General features: G+C 44.6%; 1 protein-coding gene across 1 annotated transcript in view; it reads right to left on the bottom strand.

The window, feature by feature from the left end:
• slc26a6.2 (solute carrier family 26 member 6, tandem duplicate 2) overlaps positions 1 to 23,723 on the bottom strand; it is a 98,769-nt gene that overhangs the window by 63,607 nt on the left and 11,439 nt on the right. The window contains exon 2 of the mRNA XM_078209854.1: positions 20,585 to 20,767. Within this exon, the coding sequence (XP_078065980.1) occupies positions 20,585 to 20,748 (164 nt within the window). The 5' untranslated portion in view covers positions 20,749 to 20,767. The remainder of the gene's footprint in view (positions 1 to 20,584; positions 20,768 to 23,723) is intronic.

Genomic DNA, 23,723 nt, shown 5'->3' with positions numbered 1-23,723 from the left:
ACACTCCGGTGCCTGTTCGGGTACACTGAGGGAGAATTTAGCATGGCCAATGCACCTAACCAGCACGTCTTTCGGACTGTGGGAGGAAACCGGAAAACCCAGAGGAAACCCACGCAGACACGGGGAGAACGTGCAGACTCTACACAGTGACCCAAGCCGGGAATCGAACCCAGGTCCCTGGTGCTGTGAGGCAGCAGAGCTAACCACTGTGCCACCGTGCCGTGCTGATGGTGGAGGAGTCCAGAGAAGTAGGAGTGAGGTAGTGCTGGCTGTCATCAAAACCAGTGTGAAAACAAATGCCATGTTTCAGGTTGATGTCACCACGAGGCAGGATGTGGATAAGAAATAGGAACGGGGCCAAGGATAGATCCTTGAGGGACATCAAAGGAAGTGGTGTAAGTATGGGAAGAGAAACAATTACAAGTGATTCTAACTGGCATCTGCTTGATAATGGTTGTTAGTATATCTATTTATCATGTTAGTATCTACTAGAGAGGCCATTAAAATTGCTGACTCTGACTGCCGATCAGTCACAGAGGGCTCTGGCATGTTTTCTGTGAGATATTAGTGACCCAGTTGTATACTTACAACAATCTGGCAGCAATTTACCAGATTTATTGAATTCATTTGAACAACTTGTTATGGTGGGATTTGAACCAACAAACTCTGGATGTTGCTCGCTCTGTACCAATGGTTAGAAAAGAATAGAGAATGTCAGAATGTCAGAAATATGGATTATTATTCCTATATTTTGGGTTCACTAACACTAACATTCCTCCCTATTTTCTACTGGGAACATTCCTTCTCTATATTGACGTCTGTGTTAATAATGCGATGGATCTTCGTTGGTCCTCCACCATGCCTGCTTCAAACATCAGAAAAGATTTAATTGCCACTAAATGAGTATTTATGTACAATGGCATTAAATCAGATGTGGACCGTGCATTTCTGAGACTTCACAAGAAGAAGCTGATGCCTCACTGACAGGTTTATGTAGATGCTATCGTTCTGTGAAGGCATGTCTGGCACAAGGTAGGCAAGACAGGAGAACAAAGAACAACATGTTCCTGAGCCTCTATAGCAAATGTCAAGTAGGAATTCAACTTGAATAATGGTCTAAAACTAAACTGACACAAATACCATATGTCACGGCATATAAGTCAACCCAGCGTGCGTCCCTACCTTTTTCGGCTAATAAATTACCTCAGCTTAATAGAAGTTTTGCTGAATTGCAGGATGGTTGTACAAAGCCAATTGTACCACCGGGAAACATCACTGAACTTTATAGTTACAAGAAAAAAGATGATTTAAAATGTTTAATAGGAGTCAGTTACTGAAACCATGTTGAGAATTTACAATAAAATGTATGAGCATTTTTCTTATCATCTTTATGAACCGTAAAGCCACCCAGTGGGCTAAACTCTATGGGTGGTTTGTGTACATTTTATTAGGTCACCGTAACTGGCAGTAGTTCCGCCGTTGGCTGAAACTCGAGACAGGGACACTGGCCAACAGTGCAATGTTTTAAAGGTGATTGGAGTTGGGTGTATGCCTGAAAAGAGTCTTTGCGTCGTATCAATAAATGAATAGTTCTTACATTAATTGCATGGTTTCGATTGTTTCAAAGCAGGAGCATTAATTTTAATGGAGTTACGTGAGCATCAATTATCATAGAAACCCTACAGTGCAGAAGGAGGCCATTTGGTCCATCGAGTCTGCACCAACAGACTGGGCCCACTGTTATTTGTCATTTATATTAATGATTTCGATAAGAATATAGGGGGCATGGTTAGTAAGTTTGCAGATGACACCAAGATTGGTGGCATGGTGGACAGTGAGGAAGGTTATCTCCAATTGCAGCGGGATCTTGATCAATTGGGCCAGTCGGCTGACGAATGGCAGATGGAGTTTAATTTAGACAAATGCAAGGTAATGCATTTTGGTAGATTGAACCAGGGCAGGACTTACTCTGTTAATGGTAGGGCATTGGGGAGAGTTACTGTGGTGAACCATCGTTGGTTCACCACTGGGGGTTGTTATTATGTTACTGTTGGGCTAGGGTGTTGTTACTATGGGGGTTGTACAATGTTGTTGGGTTAGGGTGTTTACCTGTTATAAGTGTTATCATGGCACATTCCAGTGGGGTCCCGCCTCCGGTGGCGAGGTATAAGACCCTCTGCTCCGGCAGGACCCCTTCAGTCTGAACTGGTGTATTCAAGTTAGTAGTTCCATTGTTACACAATAAAAGCCTTCAATATCGAAGCCTTGGTTCCACGTGCTTAATTGTCGCGCATCAGTTACAGAACAAAGAGATCTAGGGGTACATGTTCATAGCTCCTTGAAAGTGGAGTCACAGGTGGACAGAGTGGTGAAGAAGGCATTCGGCATGCTTGGTTTCGGTCAGAACATTGAATACAGAAGTTGGGACGTCTTGTTGAAGTTGTACAAGACATTGGTAAGGCCACATTTGGAATACTGTGTGCAATTCTGGTCACCCTATTATAGAAAGGATATTATGAAACTAGAAAGAGTGCAGAAAAGATTTACTAGGATGCCACCGGGACTTGATGGATTGAGTTATAAGGAGAGGCTGAATAGACTGGGACTTTTTTCTCTGGAGCGTAGGAGGCTGAGGGGTGACCTTACAGAGGGCTATAAAATAATGAGGGGCATAGATCAGCTAGATAGTCAATATCATTTCCGAAAGATAGGGGAGTCTAAAACTAGAGGGCATAGGTTTAAGGTGAGAGGGGAGAGATACAAAAGTGTCCAGAGGGGCAATTTTTTCACACAGAGGGTGGTGAGTGTCTGGAACAAGCTGCCAGAGGTAGTAGTAGTAGAGGCGGGTACAATTTTATCTTTTAAAAAGCATTTAGATAGTTACATGGGTACAATGGCTATAGAGGGATATGGGCCAAATGCAGACAATTGGGATTAGTTTAGGGTTTTTTTTAAAAAAAGGGCGGCATGGACAAGTTGGGCCGAAGGGCCTGTTTCCATGCTGTAAACCTCTATGACTCTTTAACAACAATCCCATCCAGGCCCTATCCGCATAACCCCACATATTTACCCTGCTAATCCCCCTGACACTACAGCCAAATTATCATGGCTAATCAACCTAACCCACACACCTTTGGACTGTGGGAGGAAACCAGAGCACCCGCAGGAAACCCACACAGACACGGGGAGGATGTGCAGACTCCACACAGACAGTGATCCGAGGCCAGAATCGAACTCAGGTGCCTGGCGCTGTAAGGCAGCAGTGATAACCACTGTGCCACCGTGCCGCCCCAAATTAATCAAATACAGATTGAGGTCCCCACGTTGTTTTCCAGATTATAATGGCGAGTGAGGGAAAAGCGTGAATTCTGCCACAGAATTGAATATACGTTCAGTACATTTCTCGTTTGCTTTGCTGGGTGCAGTTAGATGAGCAGAAAGTGAGTTACTGGCCAGAATTCCATGCCCCCTGGCCGGTGGGTTTTTAGGCGGATCGGGAATGTGAAATTAAAGGAACAGGATTTCTTCCACGTTTCCACCCGTTCCCACCCAGTCATTTTACACTGGGATGGGCATGGCCTCACACAGAACCCTGCCCTTGCCCCAACTCAGGCCCTTAAGTGACCAATTATTGACGACTTAAAGGCCATTTCCCTCAATTCTGAGGCTGGCAGGAGGATTTTACTGGTGCGGAGGAAGCCTGAAAAGGAACGGGGTTAGACCTCAGATGGAAATGGGGTTGGGGGATGGGGGTGCCTCCATCAGAAGCCACTTTCTGACTGTGGGTGCCACCCCCTTAAGGCCCAGAGGCTGCTGGACCGCTGTCCCCCTCTGGCCTTTCTCCCAATACCCCAGTCATTCTTGTTGTGCCTCTCCTGGGCCTTCCCTCCTCCCTTTGCTCTGGAGCCCCTTATCCTCTGATCCCAGGACATAGGCTCAAGCACTTGCTCTTCAGTCCACTGCAGCATGGCCAATCTGGCTGGCAGCTCTCTAAGGCAGGACTTGGCACAGGCGGCAGGGTGGCACAATGGTTAGCACTGCTGCCTCACAGTACCAGGGACCTGGGTTCGATTCCCGGTTTGGGTCACTGTCTGCATGGAGTTTGCATGTTCTCCCCATGTCTGCGTGGGTTTCCTCCAGGTGCTCCGGTTTCCTCCCACACTCAAAGATGTGCGGGTTAGGTGCATTGGGCATGCTAAATTGCCCCTTAGTGTCCCAAGATGCATAGGTTAGAGGATTAGTGGCATATGTATGTAGGGTGATGGGGTTAGGGCCTGGGTGGGATTGCTGTCGGTGCGGACTCGATGGGCTGAATGCCTCATTTTGCACTGTAGGATTCTATGACTCACTCCCGGGTGCAGGGCAGAAGTCCCGCCTTCAGCCGTTGAACGCTAATTTGAGTGTGTAAAGGCTGCGGGGCACTCAGAATCAGCTGCGATGTATTTCCCCATTGACTCTTCAGATGGCGGGAAGGAAGACCTTGCCATTCGAAGTATTCAGACCATTTTCTTTTCTTTTGGCACAAATGTCTATGGCAGCAAACTGGATTTAACAAGTTAATTACTGAAAGTATTCTCCCTTCCAAAAAGAGAGGTGTTTGTCTTTGCCATCTTCCCACACGAGCAGTGTACATTTTTCCAGTGCTTCCCAATGGAGAGAACTCAAGAGTATCTACATTCCTTCTCGCTGCTTGAATGAACACATCTTATACGGGGCGGCATGGTGGCACAGTGGTTAGCACTGCTGCCACATAGCACCAGGGACCTGGGTTCGATTCCCAGCTTGGGTCACTCACTGTGCGAAGTCTGCGTGTTCTCCCCGTGTCTGCGTGGGTTTCCTCCGGGTGCTCTGGTTTCCTCCCACAGTTGGAAAGATGTGCTGGTTAGGTGCATTGGCCACGCTAAATTCTCCCTCAGTATACCCGAACAGGCACCAGAGTGTGGCGACTAGGGGCCTTTCACCGTAACTTCATTGCAGTGTTAATGTAAGCCTACTTTTGACACTAATAAATAAACTTTAAACTTATTTGGTGTATAAGACGGCCCACATTTGCAGGAGGATTTTTGAAGCCTCAAAGGTTGACTTATACACCATGATCCACAGTTTTTAAAGGAACAGTCAAAACACAGGCATGGATTGTAAAGTCAGCCATGGTGTGCTATTGTTGTGCAAGTATCCTGTTGCTAATATGTTTAAAATCAACGTATAAATTTAGACCCTCAAAAAATCTGGGCCTCCAGAATTTATTAACTGTCATTTGGAGTTTTTATTTGTAGGAAAAGTATATATTTCTTACCAAAGGCAGGTGCTTCCTGCAAATGCAGAGTGGATTATGTTTCTCACACTCATTCCCAAACTGTTTCAAGCAGTGTGAATGAATCGGTAACTCCTCCGATACAGAGTTCCACTCATTATTCTTGAAAATGATCCTCAACACCAGTGTCCAACAAGGCTGTGTTCTCAGCCCCCTACTATACTCCTTATACACCTATGACTGTGTGGCCAAATTCCCCTCCAATTCGATTTTCAAGTTTGCTGATGACATCACCGTAGTGGGTCGGATCTCAAACAATGATGAGACAGAGTACAGGAATGAGATAGAGAATCTGGTGAACTGGTGCGGCAACAATAATCTCTCCCTCAATGTCAACAAAACGAAGGAGATTGTCATTGACTTCAGGAAGCGTAAAGGAGAACATGCCCCTGTCTACATCAATGGAGATGAAGTAGAAAGGGTGGAGAGCTTCAAGTTTTTAGGTATCCAGATCACCAACAACCTGTCCTGGTCCCCCCATGCTGACACTATAGTTAAGAAAGCCCACCAATGCCTCCAGATTCTCAGAAGACTAAAGAAATTTGGCACGTCAGCTACGACTCTCATCAACTTTTACAGATGCACCATAGAAAATGTTCTCTCTGGTTGTATCAGAGCTTGGTATGGCTCCTGCTCTGCCCAAGACCGCAAGAAACTACAAAAGATCATGAATGTAGCCCAATCCATCACACAAACCAGCCTCCCATCCATTGACTCTGTCGACACTTCCCGCTGTCTTGGCAAAGCAGCCAGCATAATCAAGGACCCCATGCACCCCGGACATTCTCTCTTCCACCTTCTTCCATCGGGAAAAAGATACAGAAGTCTGAGGTCACGTACCAACCGATTCAAGAACAGCTTCTTCCCTGCTGCTGTCAGACATTTGAATGGACTTACCTTGCATTAAGTTGATCTTTCTCTACACCTTAGCTATGACTGTAACACTACATTCTGCACTCTCTTGTTTCCTTCTCTATGAACGGTATGTTTTGTCTGTATAGCACGCAAGAAACAATGCTTTTCAGTGTATGTTAATACATGTGACAATAATAAATCAAATCAAATCAAATGATACACCTGACTCACTCACCCAACTAATCTGCTATGTCGAAGGATCCTAAATGGTCAACACTGTACATTAAAGCAAAATGTTTTACTCCTTCTGGGCAATGCTGATTTACAATAGCAGAGCCAGAAGCTGCACCAAAGGAAAACAGTTCGAGGAGAAGACAGCCTCTGCCCTGGAAGGCCCCATTCTTCAGCCTTTCTTGAAGAGATGGGGACCGACACTCCTGGGAAGGTTGACTAGGTTTGTGCTGTTTGCCGTGTGTGGTTTGCAGCAATCCAAGCAGCAAAGAGAGAACACATAGCTGCTTTATTGTGACTGCATTGTAAATTCAATACACTCTTCATCATTTCATCTGTTCACTTCAATATCACGCAACAGAAGAAGCAGCAGGAGGAGAGTTCCCTTTGCATATAGTTTAGTGCAAGGAATCATGTAATTCTGAAAAGATAAACTATAGGGGGCCATTCAGTGACAGTGTCATCACCTTTCCTGAGGTATTGTCACCTTTCCTGAGGTATCATCACCATTCCTGAGGCATTATCACCATTCCTGAGGTATTATCACCATTCCTGAGGTATTATCACTGTTCCTGAGGTATTATCACCATTCCTGAGGTATTATCACTGTTCCTGAGGTATTATCACCATTCCTGAGGCATTATCACCATTCCTGAGGTATTATCACCATTCCTGAGGTATTATCACTGTTCCTGAGGTATTATCACCATTCCTGAGGCATTATCACCATTCCTGAGGTATTATCACCATTCCTGAGGTATTATCACTGTTCCTAAGGTATCACCATTCCTGAGATATTTTCACCATTCCTGAGGTATTATCACCATTCCTGAGGTATAATCACCGTTCTTGAGGTATTATCACTGTTCCTAAGGTATCACCATTCCTGAGGCATTATCACCATTCCTGGGGTATTATCACTGTTCCTGAGGTATTATCACTGTTCCTGAGGTATCACCATTCCTGAGGTATTATCACCGTTCCTGAGGTATTATCACTGTTTCTGAGGTAATATCACTGTTCCTGAAGAATTATCGTCATTCCTGAGGTGTTGTTACTGAATCAGTCCTCAGAGAGGTTAGGAGCTGTTGAAGAAAGGTCTAACAGACCGTTTTGGATAAAAACAATATATACATAGTGAGTTTGCTTCATTTGGCTCCATGGAAAGCTTTATTCAACAAGGGCCTGGATGTTTTGGAAGCTTTAATGTGTCCAGTAACTTGAGCAGCCTGAATGACATGTTCAAGGTCATCTCTGGAAGATGCCCTAGCTTGAGATCTGAAGTACGCCAAGTATCAGTCGTGTCTGGTCTCTGTACCGACAGGTAAGGCACAGCTGATGATGTCTAACTATGTTGCCATGACAATAGACTTTTCGGCCTCTGCCTAGCTGAATACACAGTAAGAAGTTTAACAACACCAGGTTAAAGTCCAACAGGTTTATTTGGTAGCAAAAGCCACACAAGCTTTCGGAGCTGCAAGCCACTTCTTCAGGTGAGTGGGAATTCTGTTCACAAACAGAGCATATAAAGACACAAACTCAATTTACATGAATAATGGTTGGAATGCGAAAGAGTTGTAAGTATTCGCATTCCAACCATTATTCATGTAAATTGAGTTTGTGTCTTTATATGCTCTGTTTGTGAACAGAATTCCCACTCACCTGAAGAAGGGGCTTGCAGCTCCGAAAGCTTGTGTGGCTTTTGCTACCAAATAAACCTGTTGGACTTTAACCTGGTGTTGTGAGACTTCTTACTGTGTTTACCCCAGTCCAACGCCGGCATCCCCACATCTTTGTGTCTTACCAGTGGGATATTAAGCAGCAGATTGGCTGTGAAGACCAGAGATGACTGTTCAGAAGCTTGGGTTATCTGACTTTCCTTCTCCACAATGACTTCAAAAGGGATGTTCACCCAGAGTTGGAAATTGCCTTTGGTTTCAGGACTGATAATGTCTAAGTCATTAGTGGTTGAAAGGGGTGCCATCTATGTTTGGGGTCTGGCAATGGGAAGCCATTGTCTCAGCGGATCCACAGACTCTGCTAGCAAGGTTAGCTTATCAAATGTAAATTTTCTCCCTGCAGTTTCCTTTGTAATTGGTCTGAACAGTCCCAGGTGTGACGGGAGTCTGTTAATAGCTTTCTATGGTTAACAAGGTGCGCCATTCCAAAAACTGAGAAAATAATTACTTTGTCCTTGAAACTCTTTGGGAATAGGACTTTAACCTGGTGTTGTTAAACTTCTTACTGTGTTTACCCCAGTCCAATGCCGGCATCTCCACATCATAGCTGAATACAACCATAGAAATCATTTTACAAAGTCCCTCTGTCAGTATGAGGTTTCACCCATTGGGAGCGAATATTAAGACATTGGAAGAACATATCATGCATTGCAAAGCACGCAGCTGAACTGCTCTATAACCTCTTGTGTTGTTATGCCTCTTGACTCTCAGGTTGAAGGCTGTCCCTTGTAATCACTTGGTTCATAGAATCATAGGATCCCTACAGTGCAGAAAGAGGTCATTCGGCCCATTGAGCCTGCATTGACAACAAGCCCACTCAAGGGCCCCATCCCCGTAACCCCACATATTTATCCTGCTAATCCCCCTGACACTAAGGGGCAATTTAGCATGGCCAATCAACCTAACCTGTACATCTTTGGACTGTGGGAAGAAACTGGAACACCCAAAGGAAACCCACGCAGACACAGGGCACTTGTTCCTGAGGTGGTTGCACCTCGCTACCTGCCTCTAAGATGGAAATCCAGCCCACTATCTTGAGAGGCTCCTGGGTCTGGTGTTGATACTTCAGAGTTGCTCGTGGCTAGAGAAAGAGGATGTTCTGATTCCTCAGAAGTTCATGAGTGTTTCATGGTTCCCAGTTCAGATAGATCAAAAGGATGGTAAATTGGAACCAACTGGTTTGAGAAGGAGTACCAAGCTCAAGGTATACACACATACATAAATAAATTAATCTCTGTCAAAAATGTGGTGGGACTTCCCAATTCCATGAAGAATCTGTTCGGTGAGCCAAGTAGGTTCCTGAAGGCAGTGTGAAACATTTTTGATCTGTCAATTTACGAATCTTGAAGAAAGCACACTGTGGAGTTCAAAATCATTTGATGTGTAAGTTTAAATGTTCTTGCCAACTCCAGGATGTCATTGTTAGATTAAGTATGATAAGTTAATGCAGTGATTCATCTGCACGGTAGCACAGTGGTTGGCACTGCTGCTTCACAGCTCCAGGTACCTGGGTTCGAATCCTGGCCCAGCTGTCTGTGTGAAGTTTGCACGTTCTCCCTGTGTCTGCGTGGGTTTTCTCTGGGTGCTCCGGATTCCTCCCACAGTCCAAAGATGTGCGGGCTGGGTTGATTGGCCATTCTGAATTGCCCCTCAGTGTCCCGGGATGCATAGGTTAGAGGGGTTAGTGGGTAAATATGTAGGGATATGTGGATAGGGCCTGGGTGGGATTGTGGTTGGTGCAGACTCGATGGGCCGAATGGCCTCTTTCTGCACTGTAGGATTCTATGATCAAAGGGCACTGTCCTTAAAAGTTTAGTGGTCATTAAATTGACCAGCATTGTGTCAGCATTCAGGTGTGTATGAATACTTTCTCTGGTCGAAAAAATGCTCTTCTGCATGGAGCAGTCCTGAGAATCCAGTATGAATGTGTCATCAGGACCCCATGCTTTGATTTTTACATTGATTTAAAGTGAAAACATCAGTTGAAATTTAGCAATAAACAGATATCTGACTTATTTGATTGAAAGCCTTTGAAAAATTGAACAGATATGAACAGATGCCCATCTGTTCTGTATACTTTAAAAGCAGTAAGAAGTCTCACAACGCCAGGTCAAAGTCCAACAGGTTTATTTGGTAGCAAATACCATAAGCTTTCGGAGCGCTGCTCCTTCATCAGATGGAGTGGAAATGTGCTCCATCTGACGAAGGAGCAGCGCTCTGAAAGCTTATGGTATTTGCTACCAAATAAACCTGTTGGACTTTGACCTGGCGTTGTGAGACTTCTTACTGTGTTCACCCCAGTCCAACGCCGGCATCTCCAATCATGACTACTTTAAAAGCACCATTGCCTCGACCTTTGGAGGGTTTGTTTATTCAGTTGTGCAACTGACTCAAAAAAATGAATGTTTGGCTGTGCTCCAAGCCCCACTAATTGCTCTTCAGGATTCCCTTCCACAGCAATGAAGGGGACTGTGCACTGTGTTTGATTCACATTTTTATGATCAGTTATTAGGATTAAAGCATTTTGGACAAGTATTTGAAAGGCTCTTTATGTTGGCAAATTAATGAGCACTTGGAAGGAATGAGGTTTTCATGAGTAGGCTGTGTTTGTTTGACAGGTTTTATGAGCTTCAAAAAAGGAAAATTTTTTCAAGTGAAGTTTAAATGGATGATTTATTTATTTCAGAGTATTTCAAAGATTTCCCAGTGTTTTTATAGGACTTGGGTTCTGTCCAGAATGGTTACTGGGTGAATGGGTGTGGGGGGTGCCTAGAAGCATGGAGAGGGATAAGGAGCATTAGGAAAGGATATAGGGGGCATGGGAGCATGGAAAGGACATGGGAAATATGTGAGGCCATGAAGGGTGCATGACAGGTGGGTGGGGAGGAGGGGGATGGTGAGTGAAAGCTGAGGGTTAATGGGCCTAATAGTCATCCCAAAAATGTGCTAATGCACAACTGAATGGAGCCATGCCTCCTAACATACTTGCCCCAGCATGGCTTGCCTTCACTCCCACCTTGGGCCTGCTTTAGGAGGTAGTGACCCCAATCCAACCCACCCTTGACTCTCTGGGGGGAAAATAATGCATGCGTGCGAGTTCATTCAGAACTTAGCCACACAACATCAGGAAATCTAGAACAAGAGGTCGAAGGTATCGGTTGAGAGACGGTAGATTTAAAACTGAGATGAGGAGGAACTACTTCTTGCAGAGGGCGGTGAATTTGTGGAACTCGCTGCCCCATAGCGCGGTGGAGTCTGAATCATTGAATGGTTTCAAGAAGGAGATAGATATGTTTCTAATAAAGAAAGGGATAAGGGATATGGAGAACAGGTGGGGAGGTGGATTTGAGACCAGGGAGAGATTAGCCATGATCAAGAAATTATAAAAGGTCGTGAATGTAGCCCAATCCATCATGCAAACCAGCCTCCCATCCATTGACTTTGTCTAAACTTCCCGGAAAAGCAGCCAGCGTAATTAAGGACCCCACGTACCCCGGACATTCTCTCTTCCACCTTCTTCCGTTGGGAAAAAGATACAAAAGTCTGAGGTCAGGTACCAACCAACTCAAGTACAGCTTCTTCCTGCTGTCATCAGACTTTTGAACGGACATACATTGCACTAAGTTGATCTTTCTATACACCCTAGCTATGGCTGTAACACTACATTCTGCACTCTCTCCTTTCCTTCTCTATGTACAGTATGCTTTATCTGTATAGCACGTAAGAAACAATACTTTTCACTATATACTAATACCTGTGACAATAATAAATCAAATCAAATCAAATCAGATTGAATGGCGGAGCAGGCTCGAAGTGCTGAATTTGCCTACTTCTGCTCCTAATTCCTCTGTTCCTATAAATGAAGGAAATATTGTAAATAGCCCAACCTGAGTTCTGCGTTTCCTGAGTTTAACATGAAAATCCAGCCCTTGGTGTCCTCCTCACAATTTGAGTTCCTGTCTACTTTTGTTGTCGAAAAAAAGTTTAGCTCTATCTCTTCACTCAAATCATTAATATAGATTTAAATATTTGAGGCCCCACAGTGATCCCTGTGGCAGCCTATTAGTTACAGTTGTCCAACCTGAAAATCACGTCACATACCAACTAACTCAAGAACAGCTTCTTCCCTGCTGCCATCAGACTTTTAAATGGACCTACGTCACATTAAGTTGGTCTTTCTCTACACCCTAGCTATGACTGTAACACTACATTCTGCACTCTCTCCTTTCCTTCTCTATGAACGGTATACCTTGTCTTAGTGCACAAGAAACAATACTTTTCACTGTATACTAATATATGTGACAAAATGATCCATTTATCCCTGGGTGCTTGTGCAGTGTTCTAAGTTAGTGGGGTATCCAGATAGATGATTTAGCCCCTAAAGAGTTAAGAACAGAGGTAGAATATGTCTCGGTCAGTGGCATTTGATCCAATACGTCCATCCTACACCTGACTGAGTGACCAGTGTAGAATGTCAAACCAACTGAAACAAATTCCTGCCTCAGGATAACATGAATTGTTGGCATTGCATTGTTACTGATTATTTGTTGTTGGAGCAGTAACTTGAGAAGTTCTATCTTTGATATATGTTTGAGATCTCAATGATGGCAGCATATTCAAAGCCGTGTTCTTCCTCCTTAACATCTTTGTTGAATTCTTAGCAGGTATAGGACAGTAAGCCCTTACCTACCAGTTAGAATTCTCCATGGTGATTCTCCGCATGGTGAATTCTGATGTCTGGTAAGGACACATGCATGGCAGCTTTCTCAATACAGAATGACGTACAGAACATTGAGGCCTCCATTAATCACTTAGGGAATTCTGTGAGGAGGATTGAATCAGTAATCATTAACAAAGGATGAAGGGAAAGTTACTCCTTGCTCTTGTGGTGGAGGTTCAAACAGTCAGTTAGAAAGTGGTATTGTCTGAGACCGAGTGAAAATGTTCAGTCTATGTTCCTGGCAAGGATTTCTACAATTTACATTCTGTCCCTCTGGGATATCTTCAATTGCGTGCAATGAGGTGAGGGGGAAAAAATGAATATTTTAGTACCCATTCGAAGGAATCATTAAGAAAACGTAACAACAGAAGATTTTTAAAAATGTGCCCTATCGTTGTCCCCAATCTGTTAATGAAATTAAGTGGGGTGGCACGGTGGCACAGTGGTTAGCACTGCTGCCTCACAGGGACCTGGGTTCAATTCCTGGCTTGGGTCACTGTCTGTGTGGAGTCTGCACGTTCTCCCTGTGTCTGCATGGGTTTCCTCCGGGCGCTCCGGTTTCCTCCCACAGTTCAAAGATGTACGGGTTAGGTTGATTGGCCATGCTAAATTGCCCCTTACTGTCAAGGGGACTGGCAGTGTAAATACGTGGGATTACGGGGATAGGACTTGGGTGGGATTGTTATCAGTGCAGGCTCAATGAGCTGAACGGCCTCCTTCTGCACTGTAGGGATTCTACGATTCTAAAACATAAAATGGTGACAGAATTGGGAGGACACTTTAAAATTCCGCTTTGAGACACCAAATACTGGCCAAAGATTGTGACAGACAAGCAGGATTTCTGAAATGCTTATGTGAATATTTGCAATGTTAAATGTTGACATGGAAACGCAGCCAGACATTATTATGAGAACAGCCATGATCATGTTATATGGCGGAACAAGCTCGAGGGACTAAATTGCCTACTCCTGCTCCTAGTTCTCACATTCTTATGTAAAAGACCAACTTAACCCATTGGAAAAATTCTAGCATTTAGGTTTAGCTTTTAAGCTGAGAACAGCGATCCTTGTCTTGTGCTTTGGTAACTGGATTCCCCAAATTATCCTTTTCTATTTGATATAATTCACAATTCCATACTTACACTATTTGTTTCTTCTTATTCCCACTTAACTATATATTAAAAAATACTTTGTGAAGCACAGTAATTATTGTTATGTGGACAAATATGACATCTATACCGGCCAAGGAATCCCCAACAAATGACAATGAGATAAGCGACGCCTTTGTTTTTTTTCAATTGACCTTTCACTCGACTGGATCATTTTCCAGATGATCTCAGGCACATGTGTTGAAAATTTAACTGTGAGAAGGGGGCACAGGTTAAAGGTGAGAGGGGGGAAAGTTTAAGGGAGATGTGCGCGGGAGGTTTTTCACACAGAGAGTGGAGGGTTCTTGGAACGCGCTGCCAAAGGGGGTGGTGGAGGCAGCCTCATTAACATTTAAGAGGCATCTGGATGGGTGCATGAATAGGGAGGGAATGGAGGGATACGGACTGAGTGAGGGCAGAAGGCTTTATTTGTAGTTTAGTTAGGGCATCATGATCGGCCTCTTCCTGAGCTGTACCTTTCTTTGTTCTTTGTTCTTTGATGTTAAAGGTTAGTGCTGGTTTATTTCAATATGACAAGGATAAATCTGATTGAATGAAAGGCTGCAATGCCAAAAATGGGGAAGAAAAGACATAAAGATCTGTGTAATCAATTATTAATTTGTTTTTACTTCTTTGCTGCTAAATGAGAAGTACATTTGATTACTCATTCAAGTTTATAACACTAAAAATCAGTTTGTATGGCAACCTTTTGATAGCCACTTATTTAATTACACCTATATTTTCCATTGGAGATAGCAGGCAGTACCTTTGCACCCTCTGTTTTAAACTTAGCCATCATATCCTTCACCTTTTAATTTGTTCAGAGCTAAAAACAATCTCACCCCTTTTTTTACAGGCATGTGTGTTGCCATTTGTAACCTGCTCACACTGCTTGTATTGGAAATAGGTGTAGTATAAGGGTCTGGCACATAAAGGGTTAATGTGGGACTGAGTATGGTACCATCTAAACAGAGAGCACATCACCATTCCCAGCGTCAGTTGAGCGTTGGGCAAAGCAGTGGTCAGAGATAGCTCGTAGCTTCTAAGCTTCACTGTGTCATTGTAAATAGTTGTAAGAGTCAATAAAGACTTATAATTAACTTATGTATGACTATGGAGACTTCATCAGACCTTCTGGACCATACTCAACACCCTACAATAGTGGGCAGCTTGTAAATTTGGGACTCCCACCTCATTACCATGATTGCAAAGGTAAAGGTAAAGTCGCCATTGTCCCAGATGACCAAAGGGTGCTTACTCCTTTGAGCGGCGGGGGGGCCAGATGACCAAAGGGTGCTTACTCCTTTGAGCGGCGGGGGGAGGGGGGGGGGGGGGGGGGGAGAGCTGACTGGTGGTGATTTAACCTGAGGATCACCACACCTCAGGCAGGGGCAATGTTGAGAAGGCAGGGCCTTCATGAATAACCTCAGCCAATACGGGAATTGAACCCGTGTTGTTGGCGTTGCTCTGCGTCACTAACCAGCTGTCCAGCCAATTGAGCTAAACCGGCCCCTGCTATGATTCAAATGTGGGGCTGAGCACCTGTCGTGCTCCTGACTACCTATAGACTCCGCTGAAAACCAATCACCATGGTGCTGCCAGCCTGCTCTTCTTAAAGGGAGTCTGTCCTTCTTAAAGGAAAGCTGCACTGGATAATTTTGCTGCAATTTAAGCCTGGGAAATGGAGGGTACCACAGTGGCAGATGCAACACTGAAGGTGGGCATGAGGAGAGATGCTGTGGTTCCATGGGGGCCCTCAGGGACCACCCTCAGAAGGCAGTTGGATAGGTGACCAGGGAGGTCCATCCCCAGTGTTTCCGAGGACCTGGCAGCAGTGTCATAAGAAGTGTAATGACCTCAAGCAGGTTGTGAAGGTCAGATGGTACAAGTTGTCGTGAAATCTCCTGCTCACCACAATACCAACCTCTGACACTGTTCAATGCATCACAACCCCATTATTCTCCCAGCAGGACTTATGCCTAATTTCCAGATTCAAACAAGAACACAAGAAACAGAAGCAAGAGTCGGCCACCAGACCCTGGAAGCCAATCCTATCATTCAGTACAATCATGGCTGGTCTCTACCGGCCTCAACTCCTTTTCTGTGCCATTTCTCCATAGCCCTCTATCCCTTGATCTATCAAATATTTATCCACCTGCACTTCGAATACTTCTAATGATCCATCCTTTGGGGCAGAGAATTCCAGAGATTCACCACCCTCTGCAAGAAGAAATTTCTACACGCGTCAGTTTCGGATGTCTGGTCCTTTATCTTGTAGCTATGTCTGCTTGTTTGAGACTCTCTCACTAGTGAAAACATCTCATCACCTAACCTGTCAAACCCCCTCAGGATCTATATAGAGTCATAGAGGTTTATAGCATGGAAATAGGCCCTTTGGCCCAACTTGTCCATGCTGCCCTTTCTTTTAAACCCCTAAGCTAGTCCCAATTGCCCGCATTTGGCCCATATCCCTCTATACCCATCTTACCCATATAACTGTCTAAACGCTTTTTAAAAGACAAAATTGTATCCGCCTCTACTACTGCCTCTGGCAACTTGTTCCAGACACTCACGCCCTCTGTGTGAAGAAATTGCTTCTCTAGACCCTTTTGTATCTCTCCCCTCTCACCTTAAACCTATGCCCTCTAGTTTTAGACTCCCCTACTTTTGGGAAAAGTTATTGACTAGCTGATCTATGCCCCTCATTATTTTATAGACCTCTATTAGATCACCCCTCAGCCTTCTATGCTCCAGAGAAAAAAGTCCCAGTCCATCCAACCTCTCCTTATAAGTCAAACCATCAAGTCCTGGTAGCATCCCAGTAAATCTCTTCTGCACTCTTTCTAGTTTCATAATATCCTTTCTATAATAGGATGACCAGAACGGTACACAGTATTCCAAGTGTGGCCTTACCAATGTCTTGTACAACTTCAACAAGGCGTCCCAATCCCTGTATTCATTGTTCTGACCAATGAAACCAAGAATGCCGAATGCCTTCTTCACCACTCTGTTCATCTGTGACTCCACTTTCAAGGAGCTATGAACATGTACCCCTAGATCTCTTTGTTCTGTAACTCTCCCCAACGCCCTACCATTAACTGAGTAAGTCCTGCCCTGGTTCAATCTACCAAAATGCATCACCTCGCATTTATCTAAATATGTTTCTATCTAAACATATTTATATGTTTGAATAAGGTCACCCCTCACTCTTCTAAACTCCAAGGAATACAATGTTACTATATCCTTTTTCACAATTCCATAGAACCGAGTGAAAATTATAATGCAAGATTAACCAACATGAACATTCAGACCAGGTCAGCATTGTGGATTCCCTTCCCCAAAGGACTTTAGTGAACTAAATGAATCCTTACAGCAACCACTGACAGTTTCACAGTCTCCATTACTGATACTAACTTCCAATTTCAGATTTTTAAAATTGAAGTTAAATTGCCATGATGGGATTTGAACCCGTATCTCCCAAGCATTGGCCTGCACCTCTGAATTACTCGTGCAGTGACATTCCCACTGTGCCACCGTCTCCCCAAATGATGAATTATGGGCACATGAACCCTTTGGAATGCAAAATATTTTCACACGGTGCTCAGTTTGCCTCAATGAAACTAACCTTTGAAAAGGAAATAATTTATTTGTTAGTGCCCCGTTCCGTCAAACATTCCCTATTGAAAAGGCAGCAGGGTTGCATTCAGAAACTGATCCATAAATCACAAGAAAGAATCACTGGTTCACAAAAGAGCTTTAATACTTGAAATATTCTTGAGTCTGGAGCCAGGAACCTAACCTATTGCTTATTGTTTTTACATTCTTCTCAGTCACTTTGGACTTGTAACTCTGATAATTACTTAGCAGCGAGATATTTATTTTAAAGAGTAACCTGTTTTCATTGGTTTCATGTAATACCTAACACAGATCTTGTGCAGGTACAGATTCAGATACTGTGCAGACTAATTCCTCCACTGTATTCACTCAAACTGAAGTGGATTTCTCTGCAATTAAAGCAGAAATGCTTGAGATGCAGAGGGAGTTAATCAGTCAATCTCCTGTGTATTTCCACGAAAGACAGTTTTCCAGCATTTGTCTTTTACCATCTCAAAGAAAAGAAAGCACACCCAATTATAAAGCACTGTTCACTTGCTCAAGAAGTCCTGGAGCACTCCGCCGCCAACTAATGACAGTTTTTTAAAGTGTAATCACTGTTGTTTTATAGACATACGTCACAGGCAGTTCACGCACACCCAAGACTTCACAAAGAGCAATAAGATAAATAACTGATTAATCTGTTTTTGTGGTGCTAATGAGGATGAAATCTGAGTGGAACACTGGGAACATTCCATCCTCTCATAATAGTGCAATGAGATCTTTACCTGAACAATCCTTGGTTGAGTGTCTTTTCTAAATGGCAATGCGTCTGACAATGCAGTGCTCCCTCATTATGCATGGCACGATGGCACAATGGTTAGTACCACTGCCTCACAGTGCCAGAGACCCGAGTTCAATTCCAGCATTGGGCGACTGCGTGGGGTTTGTACATTCTCCCCGTGTCTGCGTGGGTTTCCTCCAGTGCTCTGGTTTCCTCCCACAGTCCAAAGGTGTGCAGGTGAGGTGGATTGGCCATGCTAAATTGCCCCTTCGTATCCCAAAATGTGTAGGTTAGATGGATTAGCCATGGGAAATGTGTGGGGTTACGGGGATAGGGTGGGGGAAATGACCTGTGTCTCTGTCAGAGTGTAGGTGCAGGCTTGATGGGCCAAATGGTCTCCTTTGGCACTGTAGGGATTCAATCTACCACCCTTGGGATAACCATCGTAATGTTTTCTCTATTTTCTGCCAAAAGTGACCTCTCCTACGGAGATACATTTTCAGATTATACCTCCATCCCTCACCAAATTATCCCACCACCAGCCCCGCCACTCCCTGCCACCCCGCCACGCTACTCCCCAGTACATCCCCAATGCAGCCAGTGCTCAACTATAAGGCAAATGAAATGGTGACAGGCCTTTCAGCTGTCGGTGGCTGAACCCAAGACTCTTCCACACAACTGATGTGCCACATGTACACTTTCATGCACTTTTCACTGGACAATGATCATCAGTAGAAGCATGAGTATGTTTTCCCTCTGGATACTGATCAGCTGACACCAAAACTACCGTAGGTGACAGCAATTTAATCAAGATAGACCTTCCAGGGTTTGTCCGGCTCAGCACAAAACTGGGTGATGTATTTACCCCGTGGCTTTGAGATTTCTGTCAGGCGTAGGTGGACATTCAGGACTAAACTTTACTGCTAATATTAAAGTCCTGCCGCTGAAGCTGAACGTGGAACGGGGGCGGCACGATGGCACAGTGGTTAGCACTGCTGCCTCACAGCGCCAGGGACCCGGGTTCGATTCCTGACTTGGGTCACTGTCTGTGTGGGGTTTGCACGTTCTCCCTGTGTCTGCGTGTGTTTCCTCCGGGTGCTCCGGTTTCCTCCCACAGTCCAAAGATGTGCGGGTTAGATGGATTGGCCATGCTAAATTGCCCCTTAGTGTCAGGGGGATTGGCTAAAGTAAATGCATGGGGTTATAGGGATAGGGCCTGGGTGGGATTGTGGTCAGTGCAGATTTGATGGGCCGAATGGTGTCTTCTGCACTGTAGGGATTCTATGATTCTATAAGCTAACCATGCTTTGGTTGCCAACAGGATCCAAGGCAACATATTGCTGGTGGCAGCCAATCAAGAGGTGGCTGCCGGGGTTACCATCCAATTAGGGATGGTAACCGACCCTCTTGGGACAATATTCCTCAACCAATATCACTGAGATCGATGACCCCGTCATGATCACATTGCATTTGTGGGAGTTTGCTGTGTGTAAATTGAGTGCTGCATTTCCTACATTACAACAGTAACTGCACCTCAAAGAGTATTTCATTGGTTAGAAAGTGCTTTAAGAACTCTCGGGGTCATGAAAGACTCTAGTTTAATGCAGGTCTTTCATCCTTTTTAATTGTGCTCAATGAGGCTTAGGAATGTTCATGTCATAGAATGAAATTCTTTCAACTACATTTCATTCAGGTGAAATTCACTTTTTCTTTGAAAACAAAGCCCTGCCAAAGAAATCATAGAAGAATCCCTACAGTGCAAAAGGAGACCATTTGGCCCATCGAGCTTGCACCAACAGCAATCCTAACCCAGGTCCTATCCCTCATATTTGCCCTGCTATTCTCCCTAACACTAAGGGGCAATTTAACATGGCCAATCAACCTAACCTGCACATGTTAGGACTGTGGGAGAAAACCGGAGCATCTGGTGGAAACCCACGCAGACACGGGGAGAATGTGCAAACAGCACACAGGCAGGGACCTGAGGCTGGAATTGAACCTGGGTCTCTGGCGCTGTGAGGCAGCAGTGCTAACCACTGTGCCACTGTTGCCTGGACACGTGGGAATGTCTAAAAAGTGACAACTCATCAGTGAGTTGTCTGCTCTGTGGAACTTTTAATTCAGAAAGGATTGTTCAGCTCAGTTTTCTCAACCAACTACAATTGGACGTGCTCTTAACAGTAAAAATCCAACTGCTTACCTCAGATTTTCCTTCACTTTATCTTTTAATGAAACCTCGGTTCTTTCAATCCTTCCTGCCACCGCCTCCAAACAGTCCTCATCCATAATCGGCCGGTCCACATGATAGTCAGGTTTCCGCAGTCGGGGTTTGGAATCTGCTTCATCTTCCAGATTGGTAATCATTGGAGTTTCCTGGTCTGACCTTAACCAAGAAAATATGAAAGAGCAGAATAAAAATTGGGGGCAAATAAAACCCAAAAGATAAAGTAAACAGCAAAAACACACACAGCAAACCAAATGCTGTAATGAAAATGGCAATGTTTACCTCTTATCTCACACAAACATTCCTTCAATTGTTTATTTTCTGGCACAAATTCATTCTTGTTAAATCATCCACCGTGGTGCAAAGAAAATTATTCTAAGTGACTTTCTATGATGCCAAGAACAGCCATTTCTAGTTTGGATTGATTGTTGGTGGTTGTAGGTTTTAGTGTCTTCTCCCGAAGTGGGTCCTGATGGTGGGCGGACAATGAATTGGACAGGAGGGTAGCGAGTGAGTTCCTCATCATCCGGCCTCCTCTGCCCTCAGAAGGCTCGTGTATGCCCCACCACCAACTGAGGCCCTTAAGTGGGCAAACTGATGTCCACTTAAACTGCCCCATCCCATCGCTGGTGGTATTCACCCAGGACACTCGTCATGTGAGAAGCCCGGAATTGCTTGTGGGCTTCTGGGTTGGGAGGGTGGCAGAGAAAGGGGGGGCGTCCCTTATTCAAAGGCAGTCAGTGCATGATCGAGGGACTGGCCTTGGGATGCTTGTCGCCTCCATTATATACTGCCCTACATCACCACAAAGTGTCACACACAGTGGCCGGAGTTTTACCGCCTCGCCTGCCCCGGAATCAGGGTGGGCCAAGCTCGCAGAATGGAATTCTCCGTTGGCCTTCGAGCGGGATTTTACGAGCCTCATCCGAGCGAGATCGTAAAACACCGGTCAGTGTGTCTGGTCAGACACGAGTGACCTCATGAACCCAGTAGGAAGTTTTCCAGTGTTTGCAATTTCCAGAAAAATCTTCTTCCCCTGTTCACTGTAGGTGATTGGAGTAGTGAGCAAAGTGATCGCAGAACACAGCGCGTCACAAACATAGTGTAAATTTAGTGCAATTCGGAATCCAGTGCAGAGGGGGAAGAATGTGTTTGCCTCTAACAATTGTAAGTGTTCTTGATAGCTTGAGGCAGTGAGTCCTTAAAGTCTTTGTCCGGTGCTTTAGTTTTCAGTGCAAGTTAATGTGCAGAAAAAAGAAACAGAGACTTCAGAAACTAAGAAGTAGATGTAAATGATACAGCCTGCAAACTGACAGAGCAGCGAGTGTGTCTGACAGCTTCTGTGGAGAGAAAACAGCGTTAACATTTTGTGTCTGGATGACCCTTCATCAGAGCTGCCCTGAGGAAGGGTCATCCAGACTTGAAACGTTGGCTCTACACTCTCCCCACAGGGGCTGTCGGACCTGCTGAGATTTTCCAGCATTTTCTGTTTTTGTTTCAGATTCCAGCATCTGCAGTATTTTGCTTTTATGTTAGAGCAGTTTGTGTGTCTGGACTCTAGCTTGTGGGAACTTGTGGGCAGTGAGACTGTCCAAAGTGAACACGACCTGCCTCCATCCCAAATCTCTCTAGCTCAGAATCATTGAGCTGGAGTTGGAGAGACTCCATCACAAAAACAGGGGTAGCAGTATCTATACCGTTTGCTCCAGACTGTGATCAGATGTCATAGAAAGGTGCAGATTCAGGTTGATGTGACAGACATTATGCAGAATAAGGGGAATGCAATTAGATGAGGACTAGGGATCTGCAAAAATTGATCCTTTTTAACAGGTACAGTGGTACAATGTACTTGCTATCTGTGAGGACAAAGCAAAAGACTATTAAATTAGCTGTAGGCCTTGGGGCTAAAGGGATCAAAGGATATCAAGAGGCAGCATGGTGACATAGTGGTTAGCACTACTGCCTCACAGCTCCAGGGACCTGGGTTCGATTCCCAGCTTGGGTCACTGTCTGTGTGGAGTTTGCATGTTCTCCTCGTGTCTGTGTGGGTTTCCTCCGGGTGCTCTAGTTTCATCCCACACTCCAAAGATGAATGGGTTAGGTGCACTGGCTATGCTAAGTTCTCCCTCAGTGTACCTGAACAAGTGCCAGGCTGTGGCACTAGGGGATTTTCACAGTAACTTCACTGCAGTGTTAATGTAAGTCTACTTGTGACTAATAAATAAACTTTATATGGGGGGGAAGCTGGGATCAGGATATTGAATTTGATGATCAGCCATGATCAAAATGAATGGCGGAGCAGGCTCGAAGGGCCGAATGGCCTACTCTTGTTTCTATTTTCTACATTTCTATGACAGCCTGAATGTGGCCAATGCGCCACAGAGCAGGAAGCTGTTCAAAGCAGGGAGGAGGAGAGGGAGGGTAATGTGGGGTCGTTGTAGGGGATTCGGTCCTCAGAGGGACATTCAGCATCTTTTAAGCTGACTCGAAATTTCTACATGATGTATTGTCTGTCTGGTTCCAAAACTGTTTGAAAAGATATGGGAGCGGCAGGGGGGAGGATCCACTTGTGACCCATGTTGAGAACAACAACGTGGGATTGATAAAGATCCTGTCTGGAGAGTAACAAGAACTAGAAGCTAAATTAAAGAACAGAACCTCAAGGCTTAGAATCTCTGGATCATTTCACATGGAAATTGGCTCCTGGATACGCAGGTTAACTCGGCAAACACCTGTCTGCAGGAGTGCTTTGTGAAATTGGGATCTAGTTCATGGGACACCAGCACAGGATTGGGACAGGTAGGAAGAAAATCTTTGGAATGAGCTTCACCTGAAGCAAGCTGGGACCAGAGTCCTAGTAGAAAGGATACATACAACAGTTACTAACAATTTTAAACTATAGGGTGGAAAGTTCAGGTGGAAAAGACAGTATTAATAATAGTTCAAAAACAAATGAAAGGGAAGAGATTTCAGCAGATAAAAAGAAAAGTTTTAAAAAATTGTGTTATAGTTCACTCAGGAAATCTGTGTTGCTGTGGAAACGTAGGGCAGAATTTTCCCATCCCACCTGTCAGGGGAATCATAACGGGCCAGGGCGGACCATGCAAAGATCTGT

The sequence above is a fragment of the Mustelus asterias genome, chromosome 3 (assembly GCF_964213995.1).
Source record: "Mustelus asterias chromosome 3, sMusAst1.hap1.1, whole genome shotgun sequence".
Lineage (NCBI taxonomy): Eukaryota > Metazoa > Chordata > Chondrichthyes > Carcharhiniformes > Triakidae > Mustelus > Mustelus asterias.
Note: the sequence above shows the minus strand (reverse complement) of the source record. Positions and strands in the feature narration are given on the sequence as shown.